The 17,777-nt window shown below is 30.7% G+C and overlaps 1 protein-coding gene across 2 annotated transcripts in view; it reads left to right on the plus strand.

Moving 5' to 3' along the window:
- Hacl (2-hydroxyacyl-CoA lyase) overlaps positions 1-12,138 on the plus strand; it is a 51,957-nt gene extending 39,819 nt beyond the window's left edge. For both annotated transcript variants that reach the window (XM_067271393.1, XM_067271392.1), the window contains 5 exons: positions 4,037-4,137; positions 4,214-4,372; positions 11,641-11,751; positions 11,812-11,998; positions 12,071-12,138. In XM_067271393.1, the coding sequence (XP_067127494.1) occupies positions 4,037-4,137; positions 4,214-4,372; positions 11,641-11,751; positions 11,812-11,998; positions 12,071-12,103 (591 nt within the window). In that variant the 3' untranslated portion in view covers positions 12,104-12,138. The remainder of the gene's footprint in view (positions 1-4,036; positions 4,138-4,213; positions 4,373-11,640; positions 11,752-11,811; positions 11,999-12,070) is intronic.
- The last annotated feature ends 5,639 nt before the right edge of the window (positions 12,139-17,777 follow it).

The raw sequence follows: 17,777 nt of genomic DNA on the forward strand, positions 1-17,777 counted from the left end.
AAATTCTTGTTCTTTTACAATTGTACTTACGTTCTTTAAATTTTTGTATTCATGTTCTTTTATTTTTCTGTTCCATTGTAACTGAAGAAAGTCAGTGAAACTGATTGAAAATGTTTTTATTTTATTAAATTCATTGCAGGATTTAAAGAATTTTTGTGATTATCTCGCCAGTTATTTCAAAACTTGAGTAATTTTGTTTAAAATAATCCATGTCTATCAATGAAACTAAGACCAAAATCTTGATTTTTCATCATGGTAAACATTTGAAGTCTTTCAATGAAAAGTTTACTCACTATTGTAATTGTTGTTATACAAGATCTATTCAGACTATCCAAGAAATTAAAAAACCTTATTAAAAGTTAAAATCATCCAACATCAAAACATGTTTTTCATTACTTGATTCTATTGTTTGCCAGATGTATGGTTATCTCCCTCCGATTTGGGGTATAAATTATCTGGACAGAATTGAGAAAATCCAGGTGTATTTTATTAAATGTATTTTTAAATTAGAATGATTTATATCTGGAGTTATACTCTACAAAAAATTTGGAAGGCACATTCAGGTTGCCATTATATCAAATTATGATTAAATTTCTGGCTTTTTTTGTTGAGGATGATTTACAACAAAACATTTATGATTTTCAATTTGAGCAAATATCTAAAGGAAAAGACTACATTCGGCTCACTTCTCTTAAAAAATGTCTGGATAGCTTGGGATTTTCATGTTTTTGATGCTCAGTCCCCTGATTTGGTCAAGAGTTGTTCAGCAGATATTGTACAGACTTATATAAAATTACAACATGGGTTAATGCTTAGTACTGCATTAAGCTGTGATTTATCTTTACCCTGGTCTCCATCATTGTACCTTTTACATGAAACAAACTATCATATTAAATCATTAATTTTACAACTAAAATATAAATATATTTATGAAGAAATGATAATTGTAAGTTAGATATTACTAAACCATGCACTTTTTGTGGTATTACTTCTGATTATGGTAGAGTGGTAATACAGTTTTTGTATTTTGCAGAGTTCTGGAGCTTTTCTGTTGGCAGTTATGAAAGTATTATAAACTAATTAGAATCTCCACATACTAGTTATGTGGGAGTTTGTAAAGTTTTTTATTTTTTTGTCAAAGTATGTATACAGCTAAACTAACTTGTAGAGTACATCTTTTGTAAAAAAAAAAAAAAAACAATCCTCCAAACAAAGCATTAATTATAAATAAAACATACCAACCTTATTACCTTTGCACTTATTTTTGAAATTTGGCTCTGATGTATTCAAAATTCGAATACATCAGAGCCAGTCCATCAAACGGAACACCAATAAGCAAATCCTTTCAAAACTATATAGGATATCATATCGTATAAACAGGTTGTAACCTATTTATTTAAGATTGAGTATTGAATTTTACATATATATATTAAAAAATCAATTTTAAAAAACTTTATTTATAAAAATATATGATCCATAACTGCTTCTTCAGGTTACTAAAATTCAATTTTTATATTTTCTAAACTCTTTTTATCTTGTGGGCACTAAGAGGGCCTCTTTTTAGCAATCTCATTATGGGTTCAATCAATCCCACAATGGGGTGGCTGGGTGGTGAAGAATGGGGCTGACATAATCTAGTCAGACCATCCCTGAAAAATTTCTGGGGATTTTTTGACCCATCAAGATTTGAACCCGGGTTCCCCAAAGCGTTAGGCTGCCACCTTGACCACTTAGCCATAAAAAAAAATCAATTGTTAGAAACCTATAGTTAATAAAATATATTTTACTGCAATAGTTAGCAGGACTAAAACGAGAAAAGCAGTAGTTTATAAAGTTAATAATTGCTTGATTTTTTTATTAAACTGCTGTTTACATGTTATTGCAAAAAAAGTATTTTTAAAAAACATACCTTGGTTATAAAAATTTTATAGTTTGTTAAGTCAGAATACAATTGTCAAACATTTAAATTAATTCTTTTTGTTTTTAAAATACAGTTGTTCAAAAATTCTACTCCTTAAGAATGTAGCAGTATATAATTGTTGTATTGCTAAACTAATAATGACTTGGGGAGATAAAAATGTTTTTTAAATTGAAGAAGCAGTTGTGGATTATGTATTTTTTTTATCATTATGGTATCAAGTTTTTTCAATTTTATGTATAAAATCAATGTTTGATCTGCTGATACAATATTTGTATTACAACTGTTGTATGAAATTGGATTAAATAATGGCTATAATCAGGGGTGATATTCAGCGGGTACGCACAGGTTTGGCTGAACCCGTTTGTTAAAATTTTCAGTTTTCCAAACCTTGTTAAACACATGGAACATTTCTCAGTGGTTTTGTTTTTTTAAAAAAATATATTAAAATATACGTATTATACTCTGTAATACTACTAAACTAGAGCCTTATACTCCGTTCGCACTGAGCATTTCAATCTAGATTGTGAGCAAGGTCAGGGACTATGTCTTGGTGTGATCTCTCTCGACCATTTCAATCTCAACTGAAACGAGGTTTAATCGCAATTGATTCAATAGAAGTTCTTGAAACTAGATCTAGTCATAAGAGAGATCCCACAATCCCACGCGTGCGAGATAATACAAGATGGCTGTGGAAGATGTGTCGGGCTATGGACAGCAAAATAAAAAGGATATTGTATTTTGAGAGATGATGACATCTGTCTACTATCAGCAGTGCCATTTGGGGTAAAAAATTTCTCTGCCTTAAGGAAAAAAAAAAGAAAAGGTCGACAGCGCTAACGTACTATTGTTACCTGATCTTCGCCCACGGCTTGTTACGTTCCAAATATGCCACTGATTATTAGATATATCGCAAGAAAAGGTATTGTATTTATTTCTAGCCAAAACTTCTATTTCGTTTGTCGGTGATTGTCAGGGAAAAATTTTCTGCTAGCGAACTCTTTGTTAACTATTTCGAATATCACCACTGGCTATAATAATTATAAATTACAAATAAATTTGATCCTAGAGGGAAGCATTAGTTACCATTGTGTATTAAATTTAATAATTATAATTTAATTAAATAATTTTTAGACTAAACTGGAAGAAAAGAATCGGCTTGGAGTGGGACTTGAACCTGCTATTGCCACTTACCATGTGTGTTATATTAATCACAGAAATATTTAATTAATATTAATGTTATATTAACATTAATATTAATTAAATATACTGGAAGAGGAGATTGGACTGGAGGTCCAGGTAGCATAACTGGCAACACATCCACATGGTAAGTGGCAGTAGCAGGTTTAAGTCCCACTACAGTCCGATTCTTTTTTTCCAGTTTAGTCTAAAAATTATTTAATTAAATTATAATTATTAAATTTAATATAAGATGGCCTATAGCACTTCCCTCTAGGGTCAAATTTATTAATTTTGTAGTTTAAAATTATTATAGCCGTTATTTAGCCGGATCTCATACGGCAGTTGCAGTAGATTTATTGTTATGTATCGGGTTTGGTAAAGATATTTATTTGTAAAAAGGGCTGGCAGAATTACAATTTAATAAAAAGTAAAAATACATTACAGATGGATACTAGTCCAATCTTCACTGCTTGCCATGTCCAATCACCAGGAACAACTATTTCCATTGCAGAGACAACCTTTCTTTAGAGGCTATGCCTCTGCACAAATATGCAGAAAACAGTTTAAAATGTCCACAGGTTTAAAATTGCAAAACAGTTTAAAATTCTGCCAGCTCTTTTTACAAAGAAATATTATATTTTTAATTGTGTTGGGATTGTCATCTATGGACATTTTAAACTGTTTTGCATATTTGTGCAGAGGCATAGCCTTTAAAGAAATGTCTCTGCAATGGAAATAGTTGTTCCTGGTGATTGGACATGGCAAGCAGTGAAGATTGCAGTGAAGTATCCATCTGTAATGTATTTTTACTTTTTATTAAAAAGATATTTATATTTGTGCAATATTTGTATAGGCTAATTATTATAGACTATTATTTATTGTTTTAGAACTTAAAAATGTCATACATAATATATATTTTGAAAATCTTTTTTTCAGATAAAAGATATGCTACCAAATGATGCCCTTATTATAAATGAAGGTGCAAATACTATGGATATTGGACGTACAATGCTTCCTAATATATTGCCAAGACACAGGTTTATTTTTTTAAATTTAAATTATTAAATTTTTAGAATTATTTATTATTTTTATTTATGTAAATTTTAATTACAGATTAGATGCTGGTACATTTGGAACAATGGGAGTTGGTTTAGGATTTACTCTAGCTGCTGCACTATGGTGTCAAGATCATGCTCCACAAAAACGGGTAGTTTGTGTTATAGGTGACAGTGCTTTTGGATTTTCTGGAATGGAAATGGAAACCATTAACAGGTATACATCTGAATATGGAGATAACCGATTTATTTCTTGGGACAGGAGAGTGTCAGAAGTTAACTGTTATAATGTGTTGAAAATGAAATAAGCAATATGAACATTTATCGATGGTTTTGTTTCTTTGACTTTTATTGGGTTGTGAATACAAATCTTGTTTCTCATCTTATCCTAATTTCAGAGATTGGTTATCTTAAGAAATTGTTATTTCCTTCCTTGATATCTCTTTTTTTCCTTTGATCTCTTTCCTACTACCTCTTTCATAAGTTTATTTTGTTGGTTCCGCACAAATGTTGTTTTAAAAAATTGACAACACAATTTTATTTAAAAAATTTTTTATACTAGTTTAGCCTTATAATTTCTGAAATATAGTTTTATAAGAAATTTGGGTGCAAAGCTCCTTGGCTTCCTACAGCAGCCCAACTCCCTGCTCACTTCACACATATAGACTATAATAATAATTCATAATAAAAATTTTAATATATACCCCTGTGATCAAAAAGTATTGGGAATTGTTCGATAAAATGCAAGATTTGAATTTATTCATCAAAATTTTGTGTCCATCAAAGTAATCCCCTCCCACTGTGATGTATTTATGCCAACATTTTTTTCCAATCCTCAAAACATGCTTTAAAGTCATTTTCATGAAATTCTTTTGGGACTTTCAGTGAATTTTATTTTATGGTCTCAATCAACTCAAGTGACCACAAAACAGAAACTTTGGTCAAAGAAACAGGAAAAAGTTATGCAGAACTCTATTTGTTGAATTTTTGGTCAAAAATTCACAAATAACCAAAGCATTGTCAGCAGGTGCATTATTGTGGTGCAAAATCCATGAGTTTTCTTGACACAAATCAGGTCATTTTCTATGAATTGTTTTCATGCAGATAATGCAAAACACCATAACAATCAAAGAAAACAGTCAGCATAACCTTGATTTTCAACTGACTTGACATTTTCTTTTTTGGTTTTGCTTCACCATTCGAGTGCCACTTACTTGATTGTTGAGCTGTTTTGATGTCAGAAGCATACATCCATGTTTCATCACTCATAACAATGTATTTTAAGAATGATTCACCTTGAGAAAGCACCTTGATTCACATTGAAGAAAATTTCAATGTTTTTGGGACAACTTGAGAAGCAACACGCTGCAAGCCCAAATGATCTTTTAAAATTGCTTGACAAGATCCAAATGATACTGGATTCAATAATGCCCCTAATTGTTAAATAACAATCATCAAGCACCATATCTCTAACTTGAGCAATGTGTTGTTCATCAGTTGAAGTGGATGGTCTACCAGAGTGTGGTTTATCTTTGACATGTTCTTTGCCTTTGAACATCTTGTACAACTTAAAGATAGACTTTTGATAGACTATCACTATGAAAGACTTTTTGTAACATTTCCAACGTTTTTTGTAGCAGTAATTCCATTGTAAAGACAAAGTTTAATACATGTTCTTTGCTCAATTACACTTGACATTTTGAAAAATTGCTGGCTCAAAAATTCTTTACAGACAAAAGAAGCATTTATTTGCAAATGAAAATAGATGACGACATACTGATGTGGATTAAAGTTGCTAGATGTTGATGAAAGTTGTGCCAAACAATGAAAATATGATGGTTGTGTTTTGCTTGCTTGCTCCACAGACTTGGCTCACTTGTTTCCAATATAAACTATTCATAACTTAGCTCCCTTCACTCTACCTCTTACAGGGTAGGTAACCAACTCTCACCCCTGCTTGCTTTGCTTTCTGTTCAGACCAACCCCTTTTCCTCTGCTTTTTCCTTTGAGCCACCCCCCTCATTCATTTGTTCAAAAATTTTGACAATTCATCAATTCCTGCATTTTGGTTTTTTTTTTTTTTTCAAGTCTGAAAAAGTGTCACAATGATTTTAAGCTTAATATTTTATATATATGTTATGGACAAAGTGATTAATACAGGCATTATGAATAATGACCAACAAAAATCAAGCATTGTAATAAATTTCAGTAATTTATCAAATTGATTGGTCATTATGAATACTGTTACCACCTAGTCGGGCAAAGTGATAATAATATGTTGAGGAATGATCATCTGACATATGCTAGTCAATCAGAACTTACATCTTAGTTGTGCATGCATATTGCATTTAGTACCGAATTTTAAATTTATGTAACCAGTAGTTAATCTTTCTTCTTTGACAAAAATAATGATCATGGAATCATTAAGTGATATGAATAATTGCTTCAACAACCAATTAAACGAGTTAATAGCAGAAAAAGGTGAGAACAATCAAATTTTTACAAAATCAGCGTATTTGTCAATGATACAAAAAATGAAACAGTCAAAAATGACAGTTACTTCTAAGACTTACTACCGGAAGAATATCAGTTAATAGTACTTTGAAATAATTCACAAAAAATAAATATTTTTAAATGAAATAAGTGGAGTTTTTTTTAATCAAATTTAAAATTCGGTACTAAACACAATACACACATGCAACTCAGAGTGCCGATTGGCTAGCGTATGTCGGATGATCACTCCTCAACTTATTATTATCACTTTGTCCAAATAGGTGATAGCAGAATTCATAGTGACCAGTCAATTTGATAAATTAATCAATATTTATCACACTGCACACCCTTTTTGGTCATTATTCATAATGCCCGATTAATCACTTTGTCCATAACATATACGAAGGCTATTTTTTAAATAAAGTCCGTTTTTTAATAAAAAGAAAAATACTGTAAATATCATTAAAATATATTTTTTTTTCCATATTCTACATACTTTTATCTACTTTTCTACATAATTTCCATTTTTGTTTAAACATTTGTCATACCGCTTAACAATTTTTTGAATTCCGACTTCAAAGAATCTGCTGCCTGCGAAGAAGCCCAATCCATGACTGCAGTTTTCACTTCTTCATCGTTGTTGAACTGTTGACTACCAAGGAACTCCTTTAAGTATCGAAACAAGTGAACATCACTGGGTGCAAGGTCTGGACTGTGTGGATGATCGTATCGAGTCAAAAACGATAAAGCACTGTCCAATCTTTTTGTTTTGTGATTGTCAGAAAGCAATCTTGGAACCTACCAAGAACACAATTTTCGATAATTCAGTTTCTCCGAAACAATGGTATACAAAACTGATCTTAAAATCTGTGGAAATTCAATTGATAACATTGAAATCGTAAATCGTCGGTCCTCTCGAATTTTGTTATCCACATCATGAACCAAATTTTCAGAAATCAGAGAAGGTCGGCCAGGGCGTGGCTCATCATGCACGTTAACTCGCCTATCCTTGAACATTCTTACCCATTTTCGAACTTTACTCTCACTCATAGTAAACTTCACAAATCTGATGGTGAATTTTTGCTGCTGCCAAGTTTCTTGAACTTGAATCAAATAACAGATTGTATCTCACAGTCGGTGGGAGACTCAATTTTCTTAAACATTTTAAACTTCTACGGCTCAGAATACAGACAGACGATATGGCTGCAAATGGCGTCAAAATGCGCACCAAGCTTGCTCGGAGCAGAAGCACATGCATACGTGATTGCGCATTATTCTCACTCTCATTCACAAATGGATCTTATTTAAAAAATAGCCCTCGTATATAACTCAATGTCCAGATTATAAAATGTAAATTTAAAGACTATTTAGTCAAAATTTACTTCAATTTCAAACTTCAACTTCAGTTTACTGTTATAAATGAGCTAAAGTGCTTTATTGGAGTATCTAATAAATAAATAAATGTTGCGTATATGGTGATTTCAAGTCTTAAGGGGCCCACACGTTGAGGAAATCCTTCGAGGAATAACTGTGCAGGCCTGGCATTGAGGAAATTCAGAATTTCCTATTGCCCACACACAAGGAGGAAAATTTCTCAGTTAGTCAGCCATGGCATCTGATGATGACATACTGGTTGTTCTTAGATGTTTATTGGCAACAAATTGTATTAAAACTTGCAGGAAAAAACATGTATGTAGAAGTCTATGGTGTAAAGAGTGGCTAAAAAAAAAAGAGGATCGTATTCCCGTGTGAACCTGACCTCAGAATTGAAGTTAGTACCTAACGGCCACGACTCCACTAGCGCAAAAACGGCTGTAAAACCCCTTGCCGTAAAAGCATTTAATCACGTGACCTATTTGCATTTGCGCTTGGATTGCAATGTAGGTCCGGCTAGCAAAGTTTTTACTGCGACAGTCATGTCAAAGGCTGTACGGTTGTATACATGATATATTGCTATAAAGACAATGATTATATTCTATGAGTTTTTTCTGTACTATAATTACAAATGTAGTAAAAATAATATCTTTACTTTCATATATTAACTTTTATTATCATATTATTAAGATAAAGTACAGCACTTATAAGCTTAGCTTTTTTATTATATACCCCTCTAAATGAAGGATTTTCCTTTGGCTGTCCATATATCATGTTTTAGGCATTCATTATTATAATCGGGATACCTCTTGTAGATACATGAATACTTTCCAATGTTTTTGATAAATCTTTCTGGATCTATTCTAGTTTTTTTCCAAGTAGCCACAAAAGAATGTACACAAAATGTTTTTCGCCATTTTCGCACCATGTCACAACGACCTAGATTTCACTGACTTCTGATTGGTGGATGGTACCATATTACAGCTGTATTCGCTTCAAAAGTTGAACACTGCTGAACTCGCTTCTACGTTGGCTTTACGACCTGCTCAGGCGTAAAATATAATGGTCATGTGATTAAAAGCTTTTACGGCGAGGGTTTTATGGCCGTTTTTACACTAGTGGAGTTGCAGCCTAAGATTGACACAACTATTTGAGAATGGTCAAAGAAACGTATTTAATTTGTTATTGTTGGTAACACCAATCATAAAATAACAAGATACTGTAATGCAAGCAGCAATTTCACCCCGTGAGAGGCTCAAAGCAACCTTAAGGTATTTGGGAACAGGCAGAAGTTTTTAAGATCTCATATTTTTAACAGTAAATATCACTTCGAGCCCTTGGCTACATCATACCTAAAACGTGATGCTATTTACAAAGTCCTTTATAAAGATAAAGCAAGATGCATTGTTGAGAATGCATTTGGTATTTTGACATCACAATTTTGAATATTTCACATGGCAATTAATTTACAACCACATAAAATTGAATCAGTTGTAATGGTTACTTGCATTTTGCACAACTTTTTAATGAAATCGGTGCCAAGTTTTTATTCTTATCCAGAATGTTGCGATCACAAAAATACTGATGTTGGAACTACTATTTTAGGATATAATACAGAATATTCAAAAACGGTGTGATTGGTCTGAAATAATCCAGGAAACACACAAGTTTTTCAGCAAAAAAGTGAGAGAAGAATTTATGGATTATTTTGTAAATGAAGGCCAAATTCCATGGCAATTGAACTTTATTTAAACATTATCAATGTTGTAATTGAACTGAAAATTGTATTGCCATTAAAATAATAAAAACATTGTACTTTTAACTCAGCATATATACTTAAATGAATAATGACATACTAATTTATTTAACAATATTTATATTTCAATTTCTTTTTCTTTTTCTTATGTCACAAAAGACACAAATATAAGTATTACATTAAAAAACAAATTATTTAATACCCAATGTCAGTATCATCATCACTATCTATGTTAAAGTAACTGCTTTGAGCAGTGTCTTGGTTATCTAAAAACCTAATTTAAAATACAAACAGCTAAATAAATTGCTTAATTTTTTGTATTATTTTATTGTTAAAATTTAAGCTTACCTTAATAATGTGAAATACCACAATTTTGGTTCATATACTTCATCAATTTCTGATCCTGACTCAACTGATGCTTTGATTTTCTTAATTTCCTTCCTAAATGCACTTCTGATGTTATTAATTTTTTACAACACTTTCTTCATTCGCATTTGCCTCAATGTCCTTCAATTTCCAATTAAACATAAATAGGCAACTTCTTTTTTGCTTCTGTCATGATAATCTTTACTTTTAACATGCCAAAGACATGGTTCACTTTCGTAAATCTTTAAAAATTCTTCTAAACATTTACGGGACATTGTTTTCACTCAGTGGCCTTACAACTGAATGGAAATGATAGCACATACGTTATGGTCGGCCTGCGCTGTCAAAAACTGTGCAGGAAAATCAAATGGTTTTTTGTTTCTACTTTGGCAGCCTGTACAGTTTTCTCCCACACACTAATAGGAATTCCTCAAGGCCAGGCCTGCACAGTTATTCCTCAAAGGATTTCCTCAATGTGATGGGCCCCATTATAATTCATTCCAAGAAATTAAATATTAGCGAGGTTGAGGCCGAAGTTTTAAATGCGAAAACGTGTACGTCGGATGTTCGGCGCCACTTTCCTGTAAGCCTAGAAGTTTGACAATGGCATTTGGAATGTTGAGCATGATTACACTGACTTTCCAAATGCCATTGTCAAACTTCTAGGCTTACAGGAAAGTGGCGCCGAACATCCGATGTACACGTTTTCACATTTAAAACTTCAGCCTCAACCTCACTATTAATATAAATATTTTGGCAGTTTTTAATGTTCCTATCCCTAAAATTGAGTTGTAAAGCAAGTTTCAGTAGTTAATGTTTGTTTGTTTGTTTATTAGACAACAGTTACAAAGTAGCAGTTCTATTCATTAGTAAATAGTTTATGATGTGCTACACTCAAATCTATAAATCATAGTGCTATATTAATACAACTGAAACGATGAATCATTACTGATAATCACAATAAGGTTTTGTTGTGTAAGTAATATGTAATGATTAATTGATACGTAATGTGCTATGTAGTTTATCATTTCCATTTCCAATTACATTCATTTTTTGAGATTTTTAATAGTAAATTTTTAAAATTAATTTATGGTTTTAAACTATTAATGTAAAATTTTTAGTGTAAGGAATGCATGAAGACAAGTTGAATTTAGATGGGGTTTTTTTGTGTAAGTCTCATAAAACTACTTTGGTGGATTGAAAAATAAATATTAAACTATATCAACTAAATAAAGATGGAAATAAAGCCAAGTGTTTAATTGAAACTCAGCTTTGGGTTCATAGTCCAACAATCAAAGAAGAAAATACATATTTTTAAAGTTTTTTAACTTATTTGAACTTTATAACTAATGTTTCATTCAGAGCAATAAATAAAATTTGTCTTGGGCATTTTATTTCACATCTGACCATTAATCGTGTAAAAATGTCAGGATATACATTTTAAAATTTATAATAAATTTGGCGTTGATCTAAAATTCAAAATTTCTTTTATCTAGATTTAAACTTCCAGTTATCATCATCATTATAAACAACAATGGAATTTACAATGGACTTGATTTGGAATCTTGGAAAATGTTGGAAGAAGAGAAAGTGGATGTTGGACTCAGGTAAATATCAAATCAAATTTTCTTCTCTCTCAAATATTGAAATTATTAAAATATCTGTAGCATTCCACCGAATTCACTCCTTCCTTCTGCACGATATGAAAATATTGCCAAGATGTTTGGAGGTAAAGGGTTCTACACCAGTACTCCAAAAGAATTGAAAGAAGCATTAGAAGAAAGTCTCAAAACTATAGACCAACCATGCATTATTAATGTAGCAATTGATCCAGTATCGCAGAGAAAACCACAAGTAATTTTCTTCATTTAGCTAATAAAAAGTTAATACCTTCTCTGATTTTAAATATTTAAAATTTCCTTTCAGCAATTCCCATGGCTGACAAGATCAAAAGTATAAGTAAAACACTTTAATTAATAAATTTATATACTAAATATTTTTGTTAATTTCAATATATATATATATATATACATATAAACGTCCTATAAAATAGTTTATATTTGGAAACTGGTATTTTTTTTTTTTTTTAATAAAATGATTAAAATTGAAGATATTACTCTTTAAAAATATATATTTTTTAAAAAAATGTAAATTTTCGATATATGTATAAATAAAATTTATATATTCTTATATAAATTATGATATTATTTGGCTTTTCACCTTGGTTTCTTCACGTTAAAGATATAAATTCATTCACGTTCTTTTCATATTTATTCATAACGATATTTTTAACAGATTGAGTTATATATACACTTTCAGAATACCAAATACTTCCATAAGCTGACAAAATTTTTTCCAATTGAAATCTTTTAAAAGACTTTGGCCATCTTTCGAAGTTACATAAGTTGGCATTAATTCAGTTTTCTATTCAAAATTAATCAAACACTATAGAAGGGAGGGAAAAAAACGAACCGAGAAATGTGCTATCCTTGTAAGCTTCTGTGTTAAAATCTCATACCTAAAGTGAATGGGTCGTTTATTTGTAGTTGAATAACGTTTCTGTGAGTTGATTACAACCGAGAAAAAAAAAGAAGTCGGTCTTGAAAACTTAAAAGCCTTACGTTTGCTAATTTAACGTGGATGGAAAGTGAGATAAATGATCAAATGAAAATTAAATAAAAGTCCTATTTTGATTAAAAACACCTAATATGATTTATTGAAATTTAGAAAGTTACTGGGTTTTGGAACTAATTCAATGAGCTGTCAACCCATTTCTACCAGATGATTAATAGGTTTATTTTTCTTGAATTACGGTTTATTTTTTAATAAAAATCCAATCGATAGCGATACAAAATACGTTTATTTGGTAAAATTTCATTAATGAAATCAACTAAAATGCAAATCTGTATCCCGTAATGTCAATTCTTCAATAAAGTCATTAAATTTGTGATTTTATACGTACATTTTCTCACTTGCTGTATTTTTAAAAATAAAATTATAGTATTATCTTCCAAATTAAATATAATAAATGAACCTAAAGTACGTTGTTATTTTACACATTTACTCATTATTATTTAATTAATATGTAAAGTAATGTTGTTTCTCTTTTAATAAAGCTTAATTTTATATAAATGTATAAGTCGGGATTTGTTAGAATTAATGAACAAAAATTCGATTAGATTCTATTATATGGGCTCTCAGTCAACGTAATAGTATGTACTATCTTGGTTAGGTAGAGGAAATGATTTAAAATATACTAAAATCTACTTTTATCAGGAATGTCGTTATTAAATTGTAGACTTGTCTGCTGGTTCTAATAAAATGCTTATAAGCAAATTATGCTTTAATGTGGTAAAATCTGAAATATTTAAAACCCGGGCGTTTCGAACCTTTCTGACTCCAAACCGTTTGAGGTAGGAAGATAGGACTAAATAACAAGTTTATAGAGAGGACGGGACGTTGAGATACAAAACAAAATAGTTTTTTTTTTTCTTCTTAATTATAAGTGTGCTTTTGAATCATTATATGGATTGTGTATTGACAAATTAAGCGGGCTGGTACATGATAAAAAAAACGACAGCTGAGCGTGTTACAATGGCCGATAGTCAAGTGGACATCAGAAACTTAAATTTTGCACGCTTAACAAGCATGCGATTTGGCGGATATTTTTTTTTTTTTTTTTGTAAATATTGGTAAAACCTATATAAATATCATAGTGGTTAAGACTCAGTTCGTAACTTATAATGAGTTATTTCCAACTTAGGAAAAGGGAATATTTTGGAACAACGTTCTGTAGCAATCGTTAATTATTGTATATTAGAAGTGGTTAACAAGGGGCATCAAAGGATACCGGCAAGTAATTTCTATGCCGAGAATTAAGTTTATCGGTTTAATTATCAAAGAGCTTTACATGACAGTAACGTGATACTAATGAAAGTACATTTCAAAATTTATTTAAATTAGATACCGAAAGTGTCTATCTTGGCGTATACGGGCATTTATTCTTCTAGGAAAGGTATTTAATACATTTCGTAATTCACATGTATTAATCTTACGAAAACTTTCCGATATTCTGAATTTCTTGTTTTTAGTAGGATTCCGAAGATAAACCATTTCCTTAATTCGTCCCCATAAAGACTGCAATTTGTGAATAATTTTGGTGACATGCCATCGGTATATCAAATGCTTCATTCGAATAAACTATTTTCGTGAAAATAGAGGAAACAAGTAAATACACAGAAATGAAAAAGATCACTCCAAAAACGACATTCCTTGCTCTTCAAAAAGTAACAATTCAATTTATTCAAAGCCTGCTTTTTCAACTATCCGATAAGATAAAGAACGAAAACTGATAAACTTAGTTCCCGGCATTGGAATTTTCGGGAAAAAGAGAAAGCAAATGTCTAGCAGAAACTAGCCGATATTTTGAAAACCGATGGGTTTAATAAAATGTCGCCTATTACAAACGGTGTTTAATATGTCGCGTACACTCCGTATGGCTGAACAGCACCCTTTATAATTAAAAAAAAAAGAAAACCCTATTTTGTTCTCTCTCTCAAAAACCGTTGATTTTCAAGGGCATGAAAAATTGTCGCAGTCTGCCGTATTAACTTGGTTATTAATTAATTAATCCCGTCTATCTACCTCCATCGGTTTCGGAGAGGGAATAAACTACTAAACGCCAGCAGTGAATCGTCTTATATACACCTTCAGAAGACCAAATGCAGTATTTCCGTAAGCCGACAATTTTTTTTCTCAATTGAAATCTTCGAACTTTATCAAGTACTTAAAGATTGAGTCGGAAAGCCTCTAAAACGTTTGAATTTTGAACATTTTACTCTCTAATAAAGCGATTTTCTGCACCGAAATCCAAGCTTGGAAGTGCAGTACATTATATTAATAAATAAAATTATAGATACATTTTCTGCTAAAGTAGTTATCAGATATAATAATTGTTATAAAACAGAAAAATCTAGCCAGAAGTTCTAAATTCGTCAATCAAAAATAACTTCCTTGTTGCTACGAAAATAGAACATTACACAATTCTTAAATGTACCACGGTTGAACTACCAGTGTATTTGCAATAATGCGTGGACGCAACATGAATAATAATAAGATTATTGTTTCCGAATACATTTTATCCGAAATTATATAACCTTATTTATTAAATCTATATTACGATTAGTACGGATAATGTCATTTTTAGCGCATTTTTATCACTCAACAATTGTTGGGTGGCGTCCCATTTACAACCGCTGACATTTTTAGGTAACTGCGCGATTTATATATTAAGATTTTATAAGTTTGCAGTTACTGCTCTTTATAAACTCCATATACTTGCCCTATATAAAAAATACGACAAGAAATTTTTAATATATTTCAATGGAATTAACTGAATAATCCTAAAATTTGAAAATTGTAATAGCACACGAGATTATTTCTTAATTTCTGTAAATTTGATTATAGTCCAAAAATGTCAATAAATTAAACATATTTTATAGTTTAATATAAATTTAAATAATTTCATGAATGTGCAGTTTAATTCTGTATATGAAGTACGAGACCATTTATTGAAGGCTCCGTTAACTATAAACGAACTACCGATGCAAACCGGAAGTCACGTTATTTCAATTAAAAAATTTCCTCCCGAAAGGTGTTAGGACTCTATTGTTAAAGGAAAAGTGTGATGTACGGGGGCGAGCCACTACTAATTTGAGGCGGAGAGCATATATTTTAAATTAAATAAATTAAAAATATGATTAAAAAATTGCATTGTGACCATCGTTTCTAACGTACAATAAAATCTACCTCTGGAACTACCTCTGATTTTAATAAAGACAGCGAGTATCTATACTATAACAACTACGCTTCTATTTAAGACACCTCTCATTAATGTCCATGTTATAGAAGATTTTACCGTAAATAAATGTATGGCTTACTGGAGTTTCTTATCAAATTCTATAATTAGTTTAATTACGTTACAAAAGTTGTTAATAATTCGAAATTAATTAAGAATGTCGTACGATGAATTTAAATTTGAAAATACTTAAGAGTTTCACAATAATCAATTTTAAAAAAGAAATTGTTAAACACGTCTGTGGAAAATACTATTCTGGCAAGACTCTGACATATTGAAATTCACGAAAACTTAAAACTACGTAAGAAAAATAATAAGCAGATTCAATGATAATCGGCGATTTAACGACAGTTTTCATTTAATCTCAAATAATTTGCAATTCCCGGGAAAATTTTCATAAATCAGATATTCTCGGAGTATTGTCATTTAAACAACTTTTAATGTTGTAATTTTATCATGTGTCAAATAAGCATTTTATTAGAAAAATCGATGGAGCTCCTTACCGGCAGTACTAATTGAACTAATTTATTTGTTTGATGTATTGTTCGTGTAAGAGAGTTTTTAATTATTAAAAAGGCAGAAGAGTAGACCGTATAAATTTATTGTATAACTTAATCTTAAACACAAAGGAAGTTAATATTTAAAACAACGCTGGAAAAGTTAGTCAAATAGTTACCGGTAAGTATAATATGTTGCCAACAGACAACGTAGATCAGTTTGCTTCCAAAAAACCGAAACATAACGTCAGAAAGGTAAAAGTACATCGATTTGTATTCACTCTCACCTTCCTTGAAAATTGGAAAAGACGAGTCATTGGAATTCCCTAAATTTACACGTAATTATGCAACTTTTATCTGCAAAATTTATCTTTAAAGTTTTTGAGAGTATCGTATAATAAAAATCCATCTTTACTATACAAAAAAATATATTGATTTTTATCGAGATCGATGATAAATGGTGTTAAAAAGGGCGAAAGAGAATAATCAGTAAACTTTATCAATTAACTCGTTAAAATAGTTTTATCGACTTTATACATTAAAATCTTCGGAATCCATTAATTAGAGATTTGATACTTTGGCATTAAATTAAAAATATCACCGTGAGTACAAACGCACATATTTATTTAAATTCCGGAATATAAAAATGCCTATAATAATAAATGAACGGCTGCATTCTTAGAAGTCGTCGTCCTACCGAACAAGAATTTTCGTTAAATAATTATATTTGATAATTAAAAAAGAGACGAAAGATAATATATAAAAACACTCTTATATAATTTTTGTTGGTCGTCTTAATAAATAAAATACTTTAATGCATAAATAAAAATTGAGTTGCCTTAATGGTAGCAAAATTTAGAAATACTTGCATGGAAGGTAAAATAGATTTATAAAAAGGCACTGATGAATTTTAAAATATGAATGATTTGTGTTAGGAATACAATTTTTTAGATGGATAGATTGAAATATTCGGATGATACAACTGATACAGAGATATGTCAACAGTAGCTAATCCAATATGGATGCTTTCATGAATGAACCATGTCGGTTGTATATAGTGTTTTCGAGATGGAAATCAATGAAATGATTATAAGGAGAATTGATAGTGTAATATGTAAAAATGTTTTTCAAAGCGGGTTTTGTTAAGCCAACCGGGGATACGTATGTAGGGGTTGAAATACCAAAGGAAAAAAACAATTATTCAATCAATATGTTGCCGCAATGAGCAAGTGCGCAAGTGCCGTAGTCATAGCAACATCAAATTCAGAAAATCCTTCGA

Source organism: Centruroides vittatus, unplaced genomic scaffold, assembly GCF_030686945.1.
Source record: "Centruroides vittatus isolate TY-2023 unplaced genomic scaffold, ASM3068694v2 contig_397, whole genome shotgun sequence".
Taxonomy (NCBI): Eukaryota; Metazoa; Arthropoda; class Arachnida; order Scorpiones; family Buthidae; genus Centruroides; species Centruroides vittatus.